This window comes from Microtus oregoni, unplaced genomic scaffold, assembly GCF_018167655.1.
Source record: "Microtus oregoni isolate MIOR12 unplaced genomic scaffold, Mior012 000026F_ref0000081, whole genome shotgun sequence".
NCBI lineage: Eukaryota > Metazoa > Chordata > Mammalia > Rodentia > Cricetidae > Microtus > Microtus oregoni.
This window is the reverse complement of record NW_024543085.1, coordinates 20,086,598-20,106,510: the sequence shown is the minus strand read 5'-3', so window position 1 is coordinate 20,106,510 and position 19,913 is coordinate 20,086,598. Positions and strand designations below refer to the sequence as shown.

Here is a 19,913-nt window from a genome sequence, read left to right as displayed (position 1 = left end):
AAAATTCAAGAAGTCCTTGTTTTTTACTGCTGAATAGTACTCTAATATGTATATATTCCATACTTTCTTCATCCATTCTTCCGTTGAAGGGCATCTTGGTTGTTTCCAGGTTCTGGCTATTACAAACAATGCTGACACTTAAGGTCATGCTCAACTTCCTTAGCGATCAGGGAAATGCAAATCAAGACAACTTTAAGACACCATCTTACACCTGTCAGAATGGCTAAAATCAGAAACACCAATGATAGCCTTTGCTGGAGAGGTTGTGGAGAAATGGGTACACTCATCCATTGCTGGTGGGAATGCAAACTTGTGCAACCACTTTCGAAAGCAGTGTGGCGGTTTCTCAGGAAATTCGGGATCAACCTACCCCTGGACCCAGCAATACCACTTTTGGGAATATACCCAAGAGAGGTCTTATCATCCAACAAAAGTATATGCTCTACTATGTTCATAGCAGCATTGTTTGTAATAGCCAGAACCTGGAGGTCCCATTTATTAATTTTCAATCTTAGTATCTGTGCTATTGGTGGAAGTTGTCTCCTGTCCCAATGTGTTCAAGGTTATTACTTGCTTTCTCTTTGATCAATTTCAGTGTAACTGGATTTATGTTGGGGTCTTTGGTCCATTTGGACTCTTGAGTTTTGTGCAGAATGATAAATATGAATCAATTTGCATTCCTCTACATGCCTACATTCAGTTATGCGACTACCATTTGTTGAAGATGCTCTCTCTTTTTTTACATTGGATAGTATTCTGGCTTGTTTTCTGTCAAAAATCAAGTGTCTATAGGAGTGTGGATTTATGTCTGAATCTTTGATGTGATTCCACTTACCAGCGTGTCTGTTTTATGCTGTTACCCTGTGTTTTTATCACTATAACCCTGTAGTAGTGCTTGAGATCAAGGATGGGGATACTTCCAGCAGTTCTTTTATTGTACAGGTTAGTTTTAGCTAGGCTGGATTTTTTTGTTTTTCCATATGAAGTTGAGTATTGTTCTTTCAAGCTCTGTAAAGAATTGTGTTGGAATTTAGATAGGGATTGCTTTTGGTAAGATGGCCATTTTTACTATGTTAATTCTAGTGTTCCATGTGCATAGGGGATCTTTGCATCTTGTGATATTTTACCCAATTTCTTTCTTTGAAGACTTGAAGTTCTTGTCTAACAGGCCCTTCACTTGCTTGGTTAGAGTTACCCCCAAGATATTTTATATTGACTGTGGCTATTGGGAAGGATTTTGTTTCTCTGATTTTTTCTCAGCCCTTTTATCATTTGGGTATTGAGTTAATCTTATATTCAGCCACACTAAAGGTGTTTAGGAGATATAGGAGTTCCTTGGTAGAATTTTTGGGTTCACTTATACATACTATCATATCACGGGCAAATAGTGGAAATTTGACTTCTTTTCAATTTGTATCCCCTTGATCTTCTTTTGTTGTCTTATTGCTCTAGCTAGAACCTCAAGTACTATATTGAATAGATATGGAGAGAGTGGACAGCTTTGTCTTGTTCCTGATTTTAGTGGAATCGCTTTGAGTTTCTCTTCATTTAATTTGATATTGGCTGTAATCTTGCTGTATATTGCTTTTATTGTATTTAAATATGTTCCTTGCATTCCTGATCTCTCCAAGACTTTTTATCATGAAGAGATGTTGGATTTTGTCAAAGGCTTTTTCAGCATCTAAGGGGATGATCTTGTGTTTTCTTTCTTTCAGTTTGTTAATATGGTAGATTTCAATGACAGATTTTCATATGTTGAACCATCTCTGCATCTCTGGAATGAAGCCCACTTAATCACGGTAGATGATCTTTTTGATGTGTTCTTGCATTTCGTTTGCCAGTGTTTTATTGAGTATTTTTGCATTAAAGTTCATGAGGGAAATTGGTCTGCAATTCTCTATCTTTGTTGAGTCCTTGTGTGGTTTGGGTGTCAGGCCTCATAGAATGAATTTGTCAGTGTTCCTTCTGTTTCTATTTTGTGGAATAATTTGAGAAGTAGACTAATTTGGGAATAATTTTAGATATTAGCTCTTTTTTTGAAAGTCTGGTAGAATTTTGCACTGAAATCATCTGGCCCTAGGTTAATTTTGGTTGGGAGACATTTAATGACTGCTTCTATTTCCCTAGAGGTTAGCGGTCTGTTTAAATAGTTCATCTGATCTTGGTTTAATTTTGTTCTGTGGTATCTATCAAGAAATTTGTCCATTTCTTTTAGATTTTCCAATTTTGTGGAGTACAAGCTTTTGAAGTATGATCTAGTGATTATCTGAATTTCCTTAGTGTGTGCTATTATGTTCCCCCTTTCATTTCTGATTTTGTTAATTTGGATATTCTCTCTGTGTCTTTTAGTTAGTTTGGATAAGGGTTTGTCTATTTTTTGATTATTTGTATTGTTCTCTTTGTTTTTATTTTACTGATTTTTTTAACCCTCAGATTGATTATTTTCTGCCATCTACTACTCTTGGCTGTGTTTGTTTCTTTTCGTCCTAGAGCTTTTAGGTGTTCTGTTAGCTAGTATGAAATTTTTCCGAATTTTTTATGAAGGCACTTAGTGCTATGAACTTTCCTTTTAGCACCGTTCTCATTGTGTCTAATTAGTTTGGGTATGTGTGTATTCATTTTCATTGAATTCTAGAAAGTCTTTAATTTCATTATTTCTTTTTTTGACTCAGTGGTAATCCAGTTGAGTTGTTCAGTTTCCATGTGTTGGTAGGCTTTCTGTAGCGTGTGTTATTGTTGAACTCCAACTTTAATCCTGGTGATCTGATAATATATAGGGGTTATTCCATTTTTTTTTTTTTTTTGGTTTTTCGAGACAGGGTTTCTCTGTAGCTTTGGTGCCGATCCCGGAACTAGCTCTTGTAGACCAGGCTGGTCTCGAACTCACAGAGATCCGCCTGCCTCTGCCTCCTGAGGGCTGGGATTAAAGGCGTGCGCCACCACCGTCCGGCGGTTATTCCATTTTTTGTTACCTGTTAAGACTTGCTTTGTGACAGAATATGTGGTCAATTCTGGAGAAAGTTCCACGAGGTTCTGAGAAGGTATATGGTTTGGTATTTGGGTGAAATGTCCTATAAATAACTGTTATGTCCATTTGTGTCATAACTGTTATCTCCTTTATTTCTCTTTAAATTTCTATCTAGCAGACATGTCCATTGGTGTGAGTGGGGTGTTGAAGTCTTCCACAATTAATGTGTGGGGCTTGATAGTGATTTTAGCTTTAGTTTTGTGGGTGCCCTTGTATTTGGTGTCTAGATGTTCAGAACTGAGATACCATCTTGGAAGATTTTTCCTTTGATGAATATCAAACATCCTTCTCCATTTCTTTTGATTAATTTTGTGTTGAAGTCTATATGTAAGACATTAGGATAGCCACACCATCTTGCTTCTTAGGTCTATTTGATTGGAAAATCTTTTTCAAACCCTTTATTCTGAGGTAATGTCTGTCTTTGAGGCTGAGGTGTGTTTCTTTCTTTCTTTCTTTTTTTTTTTTTTTTGTTTTGTTTTTTCGAGACAGGGTTTCTCTGTGGCTTTGGAGCATCTCCTGGAACTGAGGTGTGTTTCTTGTATACAGCAGAAGGATGGATCCTGTTTTCATGTCCATTCTGTTACTCTTTATCTTTTTATTGGCAGATTGAGTCCATTGATATTGAGAGATTTCTCTTTTTTTAATTTTCATTTTTCCTCTACATTTCTCTCTGCTCCCCTCCCTGCCTCTCTCCTCCCGCTTCGACCCTCCTGCAAGGTCCTCATGCTCCCAATTTACTCAGGAGATCTTGTCTTTTTCTACTTCCCATGTAGATTAGATCTATGTATGTCTCTCTTAGGGTCCTCATCTTTGTCTAAGTTCTCTGGGATTGTGGTTTGTAGGCTGGTTTTCTTTGCTTTATGTTTAAAAACCACCTATGAGTGAGTACATGTGATAATTGTCTTTCTGTGTCTGGGTTACCTCACTCAAAATAATGTTTCTAGCTCCATCCATTTTACTGCAAAATTCAAGATGTCGTTATTTTTTTCTGCTGTGTAGTATTCTATTATGTAAATGAACCACATTTTTCTTATCTATTCTTCAGTCAAAGGGGCATTTAGGTTGTTTCCAGGTTCTGGCTATGACAAACAAAGCTGCAATGAACATAGTTGAGCACATGTCCTTGTGGCACGATTGAGCATCCTTTGTATATATACCCAAAAGTGATATTACTGGGTCTTGAGGAGGGTTGTTTTATAATTTTCTGAAAAAATCACCACACTGACATCCAAAGGGGCTGTACCAGCTTGCATTCCTACCAGCAATGCAGAAGTATTCTCTTTTCCCTACAACCTTTCCAGCATAAGTTGTCATCAGTGTTTTTGATCTTGGCCATTCTTACAAGATGGAATCTCAAGAGTTGTTTTGATTTGCATTTCTCTGATGACTAAGAATGTTGAACATTTCCTTAAGTGTCTTTCACCCATTTTAGATTTCTTTGTTGAGAGTTCTCTGTTTAGGTCTGTACTCCATTTTTTTAATTGGATTATTTGTTCTTTTGATGACCAATTTCTTGAGTTCTTTGTATATTTTGGAGATCAGACCTTTGTCTGATGTGGGGTTGGTGAAGATATTTTCCCATTCTGTAGGCTGTCATTTTGTCTTGTTGACCATGTCCTTTGTTTTACAGAAGCTTTTCAGTTTCAGGAGGTCCTATTTATTAATTGTTTCTCTCAGTGTCTGTGCTGCAGGGGTTATATTTAGGAAGTAGTCTCCTGTGCCAATGCGTTCAAGTGTACTTTCCATTTTCTCTTCTATAAGGTTCAGTATGGCTGGTCTTTAATCCATTTGGACTTGAGTTTTGTGCATGGTGATAGATATGGGTCTATTTTCATTCTTTTACATGTTGATATCCAGTTATTCAAGCATCATTTGTTAAATATGCCTTCTTTTTTTCCATTTGATATTTTTTGCTTCTTTGTCAAAAATCAGGTCTTCGATTTGGTTCCATTGGTAATCCTGTCTGTTCTTATGCCAATACCAGACTGTTTTCAGTACTGTAACTGTGTAGCAGAGTTTGAAGTCAGGGGTTGTGATGCCTCCAGAAGTTTTTTTTTTGTTTTGTTTTGTTTTGTCTATTGTACAGGAGTGTTTTGGCTATCCTGAACTTTTTACTTTTCCATATGAAGTTGAGTACTGTTCTTTCAAGTTCTGTGAAGAATTTTGCTGGGATTTTTAATGGGCATTGCATTGAATCTGTAGATTGCTTTTGGCAAGATTGCCATTTTTTACTATGTTAATTATGCCTACCCAAGAGCATGGGAGATATTTCTACTTTCTGATGTCTTCTTCAATTTTTTTTCTTCAAAGATTTAAAGTTCTTGTCATACAAGTCTTCCACTTGTTTGGTTAGAGTTACTCCAAGATATTTTATGCTATTTGAGGCTATTGTGAAGGGTGTTGTTTCTCTGATTTCTTTCCTAGCCCTTTTATCATCTGTGTACAGGAGGGCTACTGATTTTATGAGTTAATCTTGTATCCTGCTACATTCCTGAAAGTGGTTATGAGTCGTAGAAGTTCCTTGGTAAAATTTTTTGGGATCACTTATGTAAATTATCATATTATCAGCAAACAGTGAGAATTTGATTTCTTTTTCAATTTGTATCCCCTCGATCTCCTTTTGGTGTCTTATTGCTCTAGCTAGGACCTCAAGAACTATATTGAATTGATATGGAAAGAGTGGACAACTTTGTCTTGTTTCTGATTTCAGTGGAATCACTGGGAGTTTTTCTCTATTTAGTTTGATGTTGGCTGTTGGCTTGCTGTATATTGCCTTTATTATGCTTAGTTATGTTCCTAGTATCCCTGCTCTCTCCAAGATCTTTATCATGAAGGGATGTTGTATTTTGTCAAAAGCTTTTTTTGCCATCTAATGAAATCATCATGTGGTTTTTATTTTTCAGTTTATGTATACATGAATTCCATTGACAGATTTTTGTATGTTGAACCATCCCTGCTTCTCTGGGATGAAGCTGACTTGATCATGGTGGATGATGGTTCTGATGTGTTCTTGGATTAGATTTGCAGTATTTTATTTAGTACTTTTGCATCAATGTTCATGAGTGAGATTGGTCTGTAATTCTCTTTCTTAGTAATGTCTTTCTGTGGTTTGGGTATCATGATAATTGTAGTCTTATAAAAAGAGTTTGCCAATGTTCCTTCCATTTCTATTGTGTGGAATAATTAGAGGAGTATTGGTATTAGTTCTCCTTTGAAAGTCTTGTAGAATTCTGAGTTGAAACCATTTGGTCCGGGGCTTTTTTTCGTTGGGAGACTTTTGATGACTGTTTCTATTTCTTCAGTAGTTATAGGTCTGTTTAATTTGCATATCTGATCTTGATTTAATTTTGGTAAGTGATATTTGTCCAAAAAGTTGTCCATTTCCTTTAAGTTTTCCAATTTTGTGAAGTACAGGTTTTTGAAATATGACCTGATGATTTTCTGTATTTCCTCCATGTCTCCTGTTATGTTCCCCTTTTCATTTCTGATTCTTGTTAATTTGTTATTCTCTCTTTGCCTTTTTTTTTTTGGATAAAGGTTTGTCTATTTTGTTGATTTTCTCGAAGAACCAACTCTTTGTCTCATTGATTCTTTGTATTGTTTTCTTTGTTTTTATTTTGTTAATTTCAGCTCTCAATTTGAATATTTCCTGTCATCTAGTTCTTTTAGGTGAATTTTCTCTTTTTTTTGTTCTAAAGTTCTCAAATGTTTTAATAACTCACTAGTGTGGGATTTTCCCTGCTTCTTTATGTAGGCATTTAGTGGTATGAGCTTTCCTCTTAACACTGCTTTCATTGTGTCCCATAAATTTGGGTACTTTTTGTGGTCATTTTCATTGAATTTTAGGAAGTCTTTAATTTCTCCCTTTATTCCTTTCTTGACCCATTAATGATCCATGTGAGCATTGTTTAATTTCTATGTGTCCATGGGTTTGCTGGAATTAGTATTGCTGTTAACTTCTAGTTTTAAAGTATGGTAATCTGATAAGGTACATTAGGTTATTTCAATTTTTCTGTATTTGTTGAGGTTTGTTTTGTTACTGAGTATGTGGTCAATTTTTGAGAAGGTTCCATGAGGTGCTGAGAAGAAGGTATATTCTTTTCCGTTTGGCTGGAATATTCTATAGATGTCTATGTCTGTTAAGTCCATTTGAGTCATAACATCTGTTAGTTCTCTTATTTCTCTGTTCATTTTTTTTTGTCTGACTGACCTGTCCAGTGGTGAGAGAGGAGTGTTGAAGTCTTCCACTATTAGTGTGTGGGGTTTAATGCATGATTTAAGCTTTAGAAGTGTTTCTTTTACAGATGAGGGTGCCCGTGTATTTGGGGCATAGATGTTCAGTATTGAGATTCCCTTTTGATGGATTTTTCCTGTGACTAATATGAAATGACCTTCTTTGTCTCTTTTGATTGATTTTAGCTTGAAGTCTATTTTGTTAGATATTAGGATAGCTACACCCACTTGTTTTTTAGGTCCATTTGATTGGAATATTTTTCCCAACCCTTTACTCTGAGATGATGTCTGTCTTTGAGGTTGAGATGTGTTTCTTGTATACAGAAGAAGGATAGATTTTGTTTTCATATCCAATCTGTTAGCTTTTGGCTTTTTATAGGTGAATTGAGTCCATGTACATTAAGAGATATTAATGACCAGCAATTGCTATCTCCTGTTAATTTAGTTTTCATTGTTGGTGTTAATTTGTGCATTTTCCCTTCTTTTGGCATTTGCTGCTATGAGACCATCAATTGTCTGTGTTTTTGTTGATGTAGCCAGTTGGTTGTAGCCTTGGGTTGGAGTTCTCCTTCTAGCATTTTGTATAGGACTGGGTTTGTGGCTAGGTACTGGTGAGATCTAGTTTTGTCATGGAATATCTTGTTATGTCCTTCTGTGATGATTGAAAGTTTTGTTGGGTATAGTAGTCTGGGCTGGCATTCATAGTCTCTTAATGTGTGCATAATGCTTGACCATGACCTTCTGGCTTTCATTGTCTCTAATTAGAAGTCAGGTGTAATTCTGATAGGTCTACCTTTATATGTTACTTGGCCTTTTTCCTTTGCAGCTCTTAATATTCTTTCTTTACTTTGTATATTTAGTGTTTTGATTATTATGTGCCGAGAGGAATTTTCTTTGGATCCAGTCTATTTGGTGTTCTGTAAGCTTCTTGTATCTTCACAGGCAAGGAAAGTTTTCTTCTATGATTTTGTTAAATGTATTTTCTGTGCTTTTGAGTTGAACTTCTTCTCCTTCTTCTATACCTACTATTCTAAGATTTGGCTTTTTCAGGGTGTCCCATATTTCCTGTATATTTTGTGTTAAGATTTTCTTAGATTTAATGTTTTCTTTAACTGATGAGTCTATTTCCTCTATTATATCTTTAGCACTTGAGAGTCTCTCTTCCATCTCTTGTATTCTGCTGTTCATGCTTGAGTTTGTGGTTCTTGATCATTTTCTCATGATTTCTCTTTCTATAATTCCCTCTGCTTGTGTTTTCTTTATTGTCTCTATTTCAGTTTTCAAGTCTTGAATAGTTTCTTTCATATGTTTGATTGCTTTTTCTTGGTTTTCGCTAAGGGATTTGCTGATGTCGTCCAATTTTTTGTTTGTCTTTTCCTCCATTTCTTTGAGGGAATTTCTCATTTCACCTTTAAGAGTTTCAAACTTTCTCTTGAAGTGATTTTTTAGGTCATTTCCTTCTGCTTCATCTATATTTGGTTGTTCAAGTCTTGCTGTTGTAGAGTGTTTAGGTTTTACTGGTGTTGTGTTGCTCTCCATGGTGTTGTGTGTGTTCTGACGTTTTTTACTCATCTTTTTCTCCTTGGGGCTGTTTGAGATTCTGCTGATTAATCTTCTAGGTGCCTGTAAATCCAAAGCTCAGATGGTTGTTCCTCGTGGTACAGTCAGTGTCACAGTTCTAGTTACCCCATTGGTTACTCGGTGTTCCTGGAGATAGCTCAGTGCTCCTGGGCTTTGCTCTGCTCCTTTCAAGTTTGCTGTCTCAGGCCTACTTTGGCCTAGGTTACCAACTTTGCCCTGTTTATGTAAATCCTGGTCTGGATTCCCCCCTGCAGAAGTCCCTGGCTTGGAGTTGGTCCTGCAAAGGTTTCTGGCTCTGGTCTACTGCCTTGGAGTTCCCAGACTCAGGTGCTCCCAGAACCGCAAAGGACCTGGCTCAGGCTTACTCCCTCAGAGGTCCCAGACTCATGCTCGGACCTGCAGAGGTTCCAGGTTCCTGCCTATTCCCTTTGATGTCCCAATCCAATGCCTGGACCCACAGAGATCCTGGCTCAGGCCTAGTTCATGGGAGATCCTAGACTCATGCTCAAACCCACAGGGGTTCTTGCTTAGGTCTATTCCCTTGAAGGTCCCAGATTCATGTTCAGACCCTCAGTAGTCTCTGGCTCTGGCTCACTCACTCTGTGGTTACTCCCCTGTACCTGTTGTGGTGGAGTTTGCTATTTCTGGACCAGGTCTCTGACTCAATCCTTGTCTGCGAGTGTCCCTGGATTAGATTGGCTCCCAGCTTCCACTCCCATGGAGCTTGCTTCCTTAGGACCACTCCAGCCTAGGTAGCCGGTTTAGTCCTACGTCTGTGGAATTTGTTGCTTCAATCCTGCTCTGGCTCAAGGTGGAATTCGTTGCCTCAGGCCTACTTTAGTTTAGGTTACTCGCTTTGATCTGTTTCTGTAAATCCTGGTCTGGTTCCACACCTGCAGAAGTCCCTGACTTGGAGTTGGTCCTGCAAAGGTCTCTGGCTCCTGTCTACTGCCTTGGAGTTCCCAGGCTCTGGTGTGCCCAGAACCACAGAGGACCTGGCTCAGGCTTACTCCCTCAGAGGTCCCAGACTCACGCTCCGATACTGAGAGATTTTGATAACTGGTGATTGTTAATTCCTGTTATTGTTGTTGTTGTGCCTCTTTCTGTGTGTTCCATTCTTGTGTGGAATGCAGTTAACTTCTTGTGTGGAATGCAGTTAACTTCTTGTGTGGAAATGCAGTTAACTTCTTGTGTGGAATGCGGTTAACTTCTTTGAGTTGGGTTTTTCCTTCTGGTACCTTCTATAGACCTTAGTGTATGGATAAACATTAATTAAATTTGACTTTGGCATAAAATATCTTGTTTCCTACCTCTATGGTGATTGAAACTTTTGCTAGCATTCATGGTATCTTAAAGTTTGCAGAAGGTCTGTTCAGTCTCTTCTGGTTTTTAGAGTCTCCATTGAGAAGCCAGCTACAATTCTGATAGGTCTTCCTTTATATGTTACTTGGTCTTTTTCCTTTGCAGCTTTTAATATTCTTTCTTTGTTCTGTATGTTTAGTGTTTTGATTATTATGTGGCAAGGGGTTTTTATTATTTTTATAATTTTTATTGTGCTATATATTTTTCTCCACTCTCCTCCCTTTCTCCAACCTCCCCTTCTAACTTCTCACAGGATTTCCACTCTCCAAATTTACTCAGGAGATTTTGTGTTTTTCTATTCCCCATGTAGATTAGATCTATGTATGTCTCTTTTAGGATACTCTTTGTTTTCGATGTTCTCTGGGATTGTGAATTGTAGGCTGGGTTTTCTTTGCTTTATGTCTAAAGGCCACTTATGAGTGATTACATATTACATTTGTTTTTCTCAGTCTGGCTTACCTCACTCAATATGATGTTTCCTAGATTCATCCATTTGCCTGCAAATTTCAAGATGTCATTGTTTTTTTTTCTGCTGTGTATACTCCATTGTGTAAATGTCTCATCTTCTTTATCCATTGTTTGGTTGAGGAGCATTTAGCTTCTTTTCAGGTTCTGACTATGACAAATTGTGCTGCTATGAACATAGTTGAGCACATGTCCTTGTGGCACAGTTGAGAATCCTTTGGGCACATACCCCAAAGTGGTACATATAAAAATAATGGCACATTATTAATAGATTTTACAATGTTTTGCCTAATAATGTCTCAGCGAGAATTAAAACCAGACTACCAGTATTGTTTTGTTGTAGAATTTGAATGGAAACAATGGTTGTTGCCTTTTTTCTATGTCTGGTTAACCAGCCAATGACACTTTATTTCCTTTTGTTTTAAACACAGGTGATAGTGATACAGACACGCTTCCGGCAATGGCATGCTAAGTGCTATGTGGACATCTTAAGACAACAAAAGAAAAAGAGGTTGGAGTGGGAAGCAGAGCAAGAGCTCAAGAAGATCAGAGAGAAGGAAGAGTGGCTGCAGATGGATTACTACCGCAGGCACAACCCTAAGACGAATGAAGACTTTGAGCTTCTTTACAATGCTCTAGAGCGTAAGTCCTGGAAGAGCTTTACAGGACAGATAGGCTTGGTGAGGACAAAAGACAGACACTGTTGTTGTGGGGGTTGTCTTAGGAATGTAGGTTAGGAAATACATTTATCCCTGGGTGCCCTGCAACTCACTCTGTAGAGTAGACTGGCCTCTGAGATCCATCTGTCTCCCTGCTGGGATTAAATATGTGCTCTACTATATCCAGCAAATGTGATGTAGTTAAATAAAATTGCAAGTGTTTTAAATAACAACAAAAGGGTATATGGCTGTGAGAACTATGGAGTTTTAGTGTATTGTGGCATGGATGCTTCAGCCACATAAGTTAAAAATGACAGCTCATCTGATTGTGTGATGCTTTGGGCAACTTGTAAATTATTACGGCGGAAGGAAAATACATAGAAGTTTCTGACATGGGACATTTATTTCACTTTTTATATTTAAAATTATGAATTAAAAAGTTGGAATGATTTTAAAATTCTTTATTTTTGGAGGGGATGCTCTGTTTATAAGATCAGTGTGTTTTGCCACTCCTCTATTTAATACTAGGCTTTCATTCCATCTTCCCAACTGTGCCTTGTAATTGCTGCCCTCTTGTGGCTCAGAGTGACAACTGTATGGCTTGAACTACAATTCATAATCCAAAACTGCTATTTTTTTTTAAAAGGCATTCTTTCCTTAGTAATAAGACAGAGTGATTCTTATTTAAGAAGATAAACATTACCGTCTAAGGTACATCAGGCAGGATTGTATACGTGATGCCATGTCATTCTTTTCAGAGCAGAATGGTAGGGCTTCCCAGAATTTCCAGGAATGCCCTTAGCTGAAGAATGTTGGTTTGAGTACCTGTATTCTAAGGAGTAATTGGGCTTGTATTCCTTGTTTTCAATTTTTATGTAAGCAAAATTATTCATAATGGATTTCTTTTTTTTTATTTTTAAATTTATTTATTTATTAAGGATTTCTGCCTCGTCCCCACAACCGCTTCCCATTTCCCTCCCCCTCCCCAGATCAAGTCCCCCTCCCTCATCTGCTCGAAGAGCAATCAGGGTTCCCTGACCTGTGGGAAGCCCAAGGACTGCCCACCTCTATCCAGGTCTCATAAGGTGAGCATCCAAACTGCCTAGGCTCCCACAAAGCCAGTACGTGCAGTAGCATCAAAAACCCACTGCAATTGTTCTTGAATTCTCAGTATTCCTCATTGTCCGCTATGTTCAGCTAGTCCGGATTTATCCCATGCTTTTTCAGACCTAGGCCAGCTGGCCTTGGTGAGATCCCAATAGAACATCCCCATTGTCTTAGTGTGTGGGTGCACCCCTTGTGGTCCTGAGTTCCTTGCTCGTGCTCCGTCTCCTTCTGCTCCTGATTTGGACCTTGAGATTTCTGTCCGGTGCTCCCGTGTGGGTCTCTGTCTCTGTCTCCTTTCATCGCCTGATGAAGGTTAATATTCCTGAGGATGCCTATGTGTTTGTCTTTGGATTCACCTTATTTAGCTTCTCTAGGAACATGAATTATAAGCTCAATGTCCTTTATTTATGGCTAGAAACCAAATATGAGTGAGTACATCCCATGTTCCTCTTTTTGGGTCTGGCTTACCTCACTCAGGATAGTGTTTTCTATTTCCATCCATTTGTATGCAAAATTCAAGAAGTCCTTGTTTTTTACTGCTGAGTAATACTCTAATATGTATATATTCCATACTTTCTTCATCCATTCTTCCGTTGAAGGGCATCTAGGTTGTTTCCAGGTTCTGGCTATTACAAACAATGCTGCCATGAACATAGTTGAGCATATACTTTTGTTGTATGATAGGGCCTCTCTTGGGTATATTCCCAAGAGTGGTATTGCTGGATCCAGGGGTAGGTTGATCCCGAATTTCCTGAGAAACCGAAACACTGCTTTCCAGAGTGGTTGCACAAGTTTGCATTCCCACCAGCAATGGGTGAGTGTACCCCTTTCTCCACAACTTCTCCAGCAAAGGCTATCATTGGTGTTTTTTATTTTAGCCATTCTGACAGGTGTAAGGTGGTATCTTAAAGTTGTCTTGATTTGCATTTCCCTGATCGCTAAGGAAGTTGAGCATGACCTTAACTTGAGTATCTTTTGGCCATTTGAACTTCTTCTGTTGAGAATTCTCTGTTCAGATCAGTGCCCCATTTTATAATTGGGTTGATTAGCATTTTACGGTCTAGTTTCTTGAGTTCTTTATATATTTTGGAGAGCAAACCTTTGTCAGTTGCAGGGTTGGTGAAGATCTTCTCCCAGTCAGTGGGTTGTCTTTTTGTCTTAGTGACAGTGTCCTTTGCTTTACAGAAGCTTCTCAGCCTCAGGAAGTCCCATTTATTCAATGATGCCCTTAGTGTCTGTGCTGCTGGGGTTATACATAGGAAGTGGTCTCCTGTGCCCATGTGCTGTAGAGTACTTCCCACTTTCTCTTCTATCAGGTTCAGTGTGTTCGGACTGATATTGAGGTCTTTAATCCATTTGGATTTGAGTTTTGTGCATGGTGATAGATATGGATCTATTTTCATTCTTCTACAGACTGACATCCAGTTTTGCCAGCACCATTTGTTGAAGATGCTCTCTTTTTTCCATTGTATACTTTTAGCTCCTTTGTCGAAGATCAGGTGTTCATAGGTTTGTGGGTTAATGTCAGGGTCTTCTATTCGATTCCATTAGTCGACTTCTCTGTTTTTATGCCAATACCAAGCTGTTTTCAATACTGTAGCTCTGTAATAGAGTTTGAAGTCAGGGATGGTAATGCCTCCAGACAATCCTTTATTGTATAAGATTGTTTTGGCTATCCTGGGTTTTTTGTTTTTCCATATAAAGTTGATTATTGTCTTCTCCAGATCTGTGAAGAATTTTGATGGGATTTTGATGGGGATTGCATTAAATCTATAGATTGCTTTTGGTAGAATTGCCATTTTTACTATGTTGATCCTCCCAATCCAAGAGCAAGGGAGGTCTTTCCATTTTCTGGTGTCTTCTTCAATTTCTTTCTTCAAAGACTTATAGTTCTTGTCAAGTAGATCTTTCACTTCCTTGGTCAGGGTTACCCCAAGGTATTTTATGCTATTTGTGGCTATCGTGAAAGGTGATGCTTCTCTGATTTCCCTCTCTGCTTCCTTATCCTTGGTGTATAGGAAGGCAACTGATTTTTTGGAGTTGATCTTGTATCCTGCCACATTACTAAAGCTGTTTATCAGCTGTAGGAGTTCTTTGGTAGAATTTTTGGGGTCGCTTATGTACACTATCATATCATCTGCAAATAACGAAAGCTTAACTTCTTCCTTTCCAATACGAATCCCCTTGATCTCCTTATGTTGTCTTATTGGTATTGCTAGAATTTCAAGCACTATATTGAAGAGGTATTGAGAGAGTGGACATCCTTGTCGTGTTCCTGATTTTAGTGGAATGGCTTTGAGTTTTTCTCCGTTTAATTTAATGTTAGCTGTTGGCTTGCTGTAAATAGCTTTTATTATATTTAGGTAGGACCCTTGTATCCCTATTCTCTCCAAGACCTTTATCATAAAGGGGTGTTGAATTTTGTCTAATGCTTTTTCAGCATCTAGTGAAATGATCATATGGTTTTTTTCTTTCAGTTTATTTATATGGTGGATTACATTGATAGATTTGCGTATGTTGAACCAGCCCTGCATCTCTGGGATGAAGGCTACTTGATCATAATGGATAATTTTTCTTATGTGTTCTTGGATTCGGTTTGCCAGTATTTTATTGAAAATTTTTGCGTCGATGTTCATGAGTGAGATCGGTCTGTAATTCTCTTTCTTGGTTGGGTCTTTTTGTGGTTTTGGTATCAGGGTAACTGTAGCTTCATAAAAGGAATTTGGCAATGACTCTTCTGATTCTATATTGTGAAATACATTAAGGAGTATAGGTATTAGTTCTTCTTGGAAGTTCTGGTAGAATTCTGCATTGAAACCATCTGGTCCTGGGCTTTTTTTCGAAGGGAGATTTTTGATAACCATTTCTAATTCTTCGCGAGAAACCGGTCTATTTAGATCATTCACCTGGTCTTGGTTTAGCTTTGGTATATGATACTTATTTAAAAAAATGTCCATTTCTTTTGTATTTTCCAGTTTTGTGGCATACAGGCTTTTGTAGGAAGATCTAATGATTCTCTGAATTTCCTCTGTGTCTGTGGTTATGTCCCCCTTTTCATTTCTGATCTTATTTATTTGCGTGTTCTCTCTCTGTCGTTTAATTAGTTTGGATAGGGGTTTGTCGATCTTGTTGATTTTTCTCCAAGAACCAGCTTTTTGTTTCATTGATTCTTTGGACTGTTTTCTGTGTTTCTATTTTGTTGATTTCAGCCCTCAGTTTTATTATTTCCAGTCTTCTACTTCTCCTGGGCGCGTCTGCTTCTTTTTTTTCTAGAGCTTTCAGGTGTGTTTTTAAGTCCCCAATGTATGCATTCTCCGTTTTCTTTAAGTGGGCACTTAGTGCTATGAACTTTCCTCTTAGCACTGCTTTCATTGTGTCCCATAGGTTTGAGTATGTTGTCCCTTTATTTTCATTAAATTCAAGGAAGACTTTAATTTCTCTCTTGATTTCTTCCTTGACCCAGGTGTGGTTCAGTAGTTGACTGTTCAGTTTCCATGAGTTTGTCGGTTTTTTGGGGGCAGCGTGGTTGTTGCCTTCTAACTTTAATCCGTGATGATCTGATAAGACACAGGTGGACACTGATATTTTTTTGTATCTGTGGAGGTTTCCTTTGTTACCAAGTATGTGGTCAATTTTTGAGAAGGTTCCATGAGCTGCAGAGAAGAAGGTATATTCTTTCCTATTTGGGTGGAATGTTCTATAGATGTCTGTTATGTTCATTTGCTTCATTGCCTCCAATAATTCTCTTAATTCTCTATTAGGTTTCTGTCTGATTGACCTGTCCCTTGGAGAGAGAGGTGTGTTGAAGTCTCCTACTACTAGTGTGTGTGGTTTGATGTCTGCCTTGAGTTCTAGTAATATTTCTTTTACATAAGTAGGTGCTTTTATATTGGGGGCATATATATTCAGGATTGAGACGTCCTCCTGATGAATTGTTCCTGTTATGAGTATAAAGTGACCGTCTTGGTCTCTTCTGATTGATTTTAGTTTGAAGTCAGTTTTGTTAGAAATTAGTATGGCCACACCTGCTTTTTTCTTAGGACCATTTGCTTGAAAGACCTTTTCCCAACCCTTTACTCTGAGTAGGTGCCTGTCTTTGTGGTTGAGATGTGTTTCTTGCAAACAGCAGAATGTTGGATCCTGTTTTCGTATCCAATCTTTTAGCCTGTGCCTTTTTATAGGTGAATTGAGCCCATTAATATTAAGTGATATTAATGACCAGTGGTTGTTTACTCCGGTTATTCTTATTGCTTTTGGTAGTAGAGATTGTGTGTCTCCCTTCTTTGAGATGTGCTCGTGAAGGGTCATTAGATGCCTGGGTTATTGTAGGCAGTGTTGGCAGTGTTGGATTCCTTGGGTTGCGATTTTCCTTCTATTACTTTCTGTAGGGCTGGATTTGTGGCTACGTATTGTTTAAATTTGTTCTTATCCTGGAATGTCTTGTTTTCTCCATTGATAATGAACAATAGCTTGGCTGGGTATAGTAGTTTGGGTTTGCATCCATGGTCTCTTAGCTTCTGCAGAACCTCTATCCAGGACCTTCTGGCTTTCATAGTTTCCATTGAGAAGTCAGGTGTAAGTCTGATCGGTTTACCTTTGTAAGTTACTTGCCCTTTTTCTTTTGCAGCTCTTAATATTCTTTCTTTAACCTGTATATTTTGTGTTTTGATTATTATATGGCGAGGAGATGTTTTTCTTTGATCCAGTCTGTTTGGTGTTCTGTATGCTTCTTGAATATTTAAATGAATATCTTTCTTTAAGTTGGGAAAGTTTTCTTCCATAATTTTGTTGAAAATATTTTCTGGGCCTTTGAGCTGTGACTCTTCTCCTTCTTCTATTCCTATTATTCTTAGGTTTGGTTTTTTTATTGTGTCCCATAGTTCCTGAATGTTTTGTGTTGAGAATTTGTTGGCTTTGCTGTTTTCTTTGATCTGTTCGTTTATTTTCTCTATGGTGTCCTCAGCATCTGAGAGTCTTTCTTCTAGCTCTTGTATTCTATTGATTATGCTTGTTTCTGTAGACTCTGCCCGTTGGCCTAGATTTTCCATATCCAGCTGGTCCTCAGTTTGTATTTTCTTCTTTGCCTTCATTTCAGTTTTCAATTCTTGAACTGTTTCCATTACCTGTTTGATGGTTTTTTCTTGGTTTCCCAGGGTATCATGTACGTATTTACTCATTTCTTCAAACTTTTTGTTATACTTCTCATCCATTTCTATAAGGGCATTTTTTACATGTTGTTTAAGGGACTCTATTATCTTCATAAAGTCGATTTTTTCCACTTCTTCTGTGTTAGGTTGTTCAAATACTTCTGTTGTAAGATCATTGGGTTCTGATGTTTTCATGTTGTTTTTCGGATTATTGGGTGAATTCTTGCCTTGGCGCCTGCCCATCTCCTCCTATTGATCCTATCCAATGGGTCCTTTAAAAACCGGATCAGGTTTCCCTGCTGGCCAAGGGCTCCGCTTACAAAATGCCCTCACTCTCTTTTGTGGTTCCTGCTGCAGGCCAAGAACCCTCTCACCCCTCCGAAGGATCTTCAGGACAGGACCAGGCTCCCCTTGTGCCAGTGACCTGGCCAACCAAAAGCCTACCTCTTTGATTCAATTGTAGTAGGGCGATCTGCTCTCCTTATTGCATGCCTGTCCCCGCCACTTGGGTCTGCTGCTGCGCCGGTCCCCAAAAGCCTCTTCCTGTATGCGGTGTTGCTCCGCTGCGTCTGGCCGCCGCCTCATAATGGATTTCTTATGTCTGTCTTTTTTTTTTTTTTTTTTGGTTTTTCGAGACAGGGTTTCTCTGTGGCTTTGGAGCCTGTCCTGGAACTCCCTCTGTAGACCAGGCTGGTCTCAAACTCACAGAGATCCGCCTGTCTCTGCCTCCCGAGTGCTGGGATTAAAGGTTATGTCTGTCTTTTAAACTTCAGTTTCACACTGTGAATTCTGTCTATGTTATCATATGTAGTTCAGCTTTTCAATATCATTTCTGTAGACTATCCCACTGCAGAAAAGGATCACAATTATCTCATCCATTTTATTGTGGATTTGTACCTAGATTCTGTTTTTTAAAATCTAAGAAGTTCCCTTTGTTGAAGAACAGAAGTGTGCATGTCTTTAGGGTGTCAGACTTAGGAATGCAGGTTCTAGTTCACAGGGTTCATTTTCAGCTTTAGTGCACCGATGGGCAGCCATTCAGAGGTAAAACAAATCTGTACCTGTTGTGGAAAGTATAAACGCTAATTACTACACCACCCTGTCTCTTCTCAGGCTCTTCTGTCGTCAGTTTGCTCTCCCTGGAGGATGGGCAGCACTATCACTCTGAGTTATTTTTTTACTGGGAGCATAAGAGGTTAGATATCAGGATATCAGAGTCAGTGTAAGACATTCTGTCCCCCTCATAAGGGATTTATAGAAGAAATAAATTGAGAACTTGCATTGGCCCATGGGCCGCTTAGTAAGATCCGCGGGATAAAGCAGAAGGAAAGTTGTGAAGCAGCAAAAGTGTGTGCTGCACCCGCAGTTTAGACGTCTCTCAGGACCAGCAGAGTTGGAGGATGGGAGGTTCAGCTCAAGTACCCAGGAGAGGAGGCATGAGCCACCTGTCAGGCTGGAAGGAGAGGGACAGTATATAGATTATATACTTACTGTTATATCTAAAAGTTCTTCAAATGTAGGCTCATGTAGATTTTCTCCTGTCTAATTTCTTCTGAAATTTTCTAGTTCTATGTTTTGCATTTAGATATATAATCCAACTTGAAAGAAATCATATGAGGTATAAAATGTAAGTTGAAGTTAATTTTTAAATGCTTTTGTTTTGAGCATCCAGTTATTCTGTCTCCATTGTTAAAGATCCAGCCTCATCTCCACTCAATTGTCCTCACATCTTCATCGGTTCCTTATTCTTTAGAGGCTCCCACACAAGGTACTGCAGGTTGCGTGCCTTATACATGATGCCCATTCAAGGGGGCAGTGCTCGCTTGGGCCTGTTTCGTAAGGGGTTAATCTTCTTACTGAGAGTTTCACTACCAGGACCCAGTCATTTCTCAGAAGCCCAAGCTAAGATAAGGTCTTGAGGATAGCAGGTCACACGTGAACTTTGCAGCACACACATATTCAGACAACAGCAATAATCAATTACGTGACTGTGCCTGTATCGATCAGTTTCTTGGCTGACTCCCCTTCTCTCCCACCAGCACTGCAATGTGTTGATTCTGGGTCTTTATAGTTGGTCTTGAAACTGAGTGATGCAAGTCTTCCCATTGCTCCTCTATTCTGTCTCCTGTCTTTACACTCAGGTTTTACAATCAGTGTTATTCCATTCAAAAAAACCTTTACTGAAAATGGAGAGATGGCTCAGAGGTTAAGGGCATTGGCTGTCCTTGCAGAAGACCTGGGTTCAATTCCCAGCACTCACATGGCATTACAGGCTTACATCTGCCTAAGTACTGTGACCTCCTCTGTCCTCCTAAGGCCCCAGGCACACAA

The 19,913-nt window shown here is 38.6% G+C and overlaps 1 protein-coding gene across 1 annotated transcript in view; it reads left to right on the top strand.

The window, feature by feature from the left end:
* Nucleotides 1–19,913, top strand: part of Iqub (IQ motif and ubiquitin domain containing) — a 74,193-nt gene that overhangs the window by 12,537 nt on the left and 41,743 nt on the right. Inside the window, exon 6 of the mRNA XM_041675378.1 lies at nt 11,101–11,311. Coding sequence (XP_041531312.1) covers nt 11,101–11,311 — 211 coding nt within the window. The remainder of the gene's footprint in view (nt 1–11,100; nt 11,312–19,913) is intronic.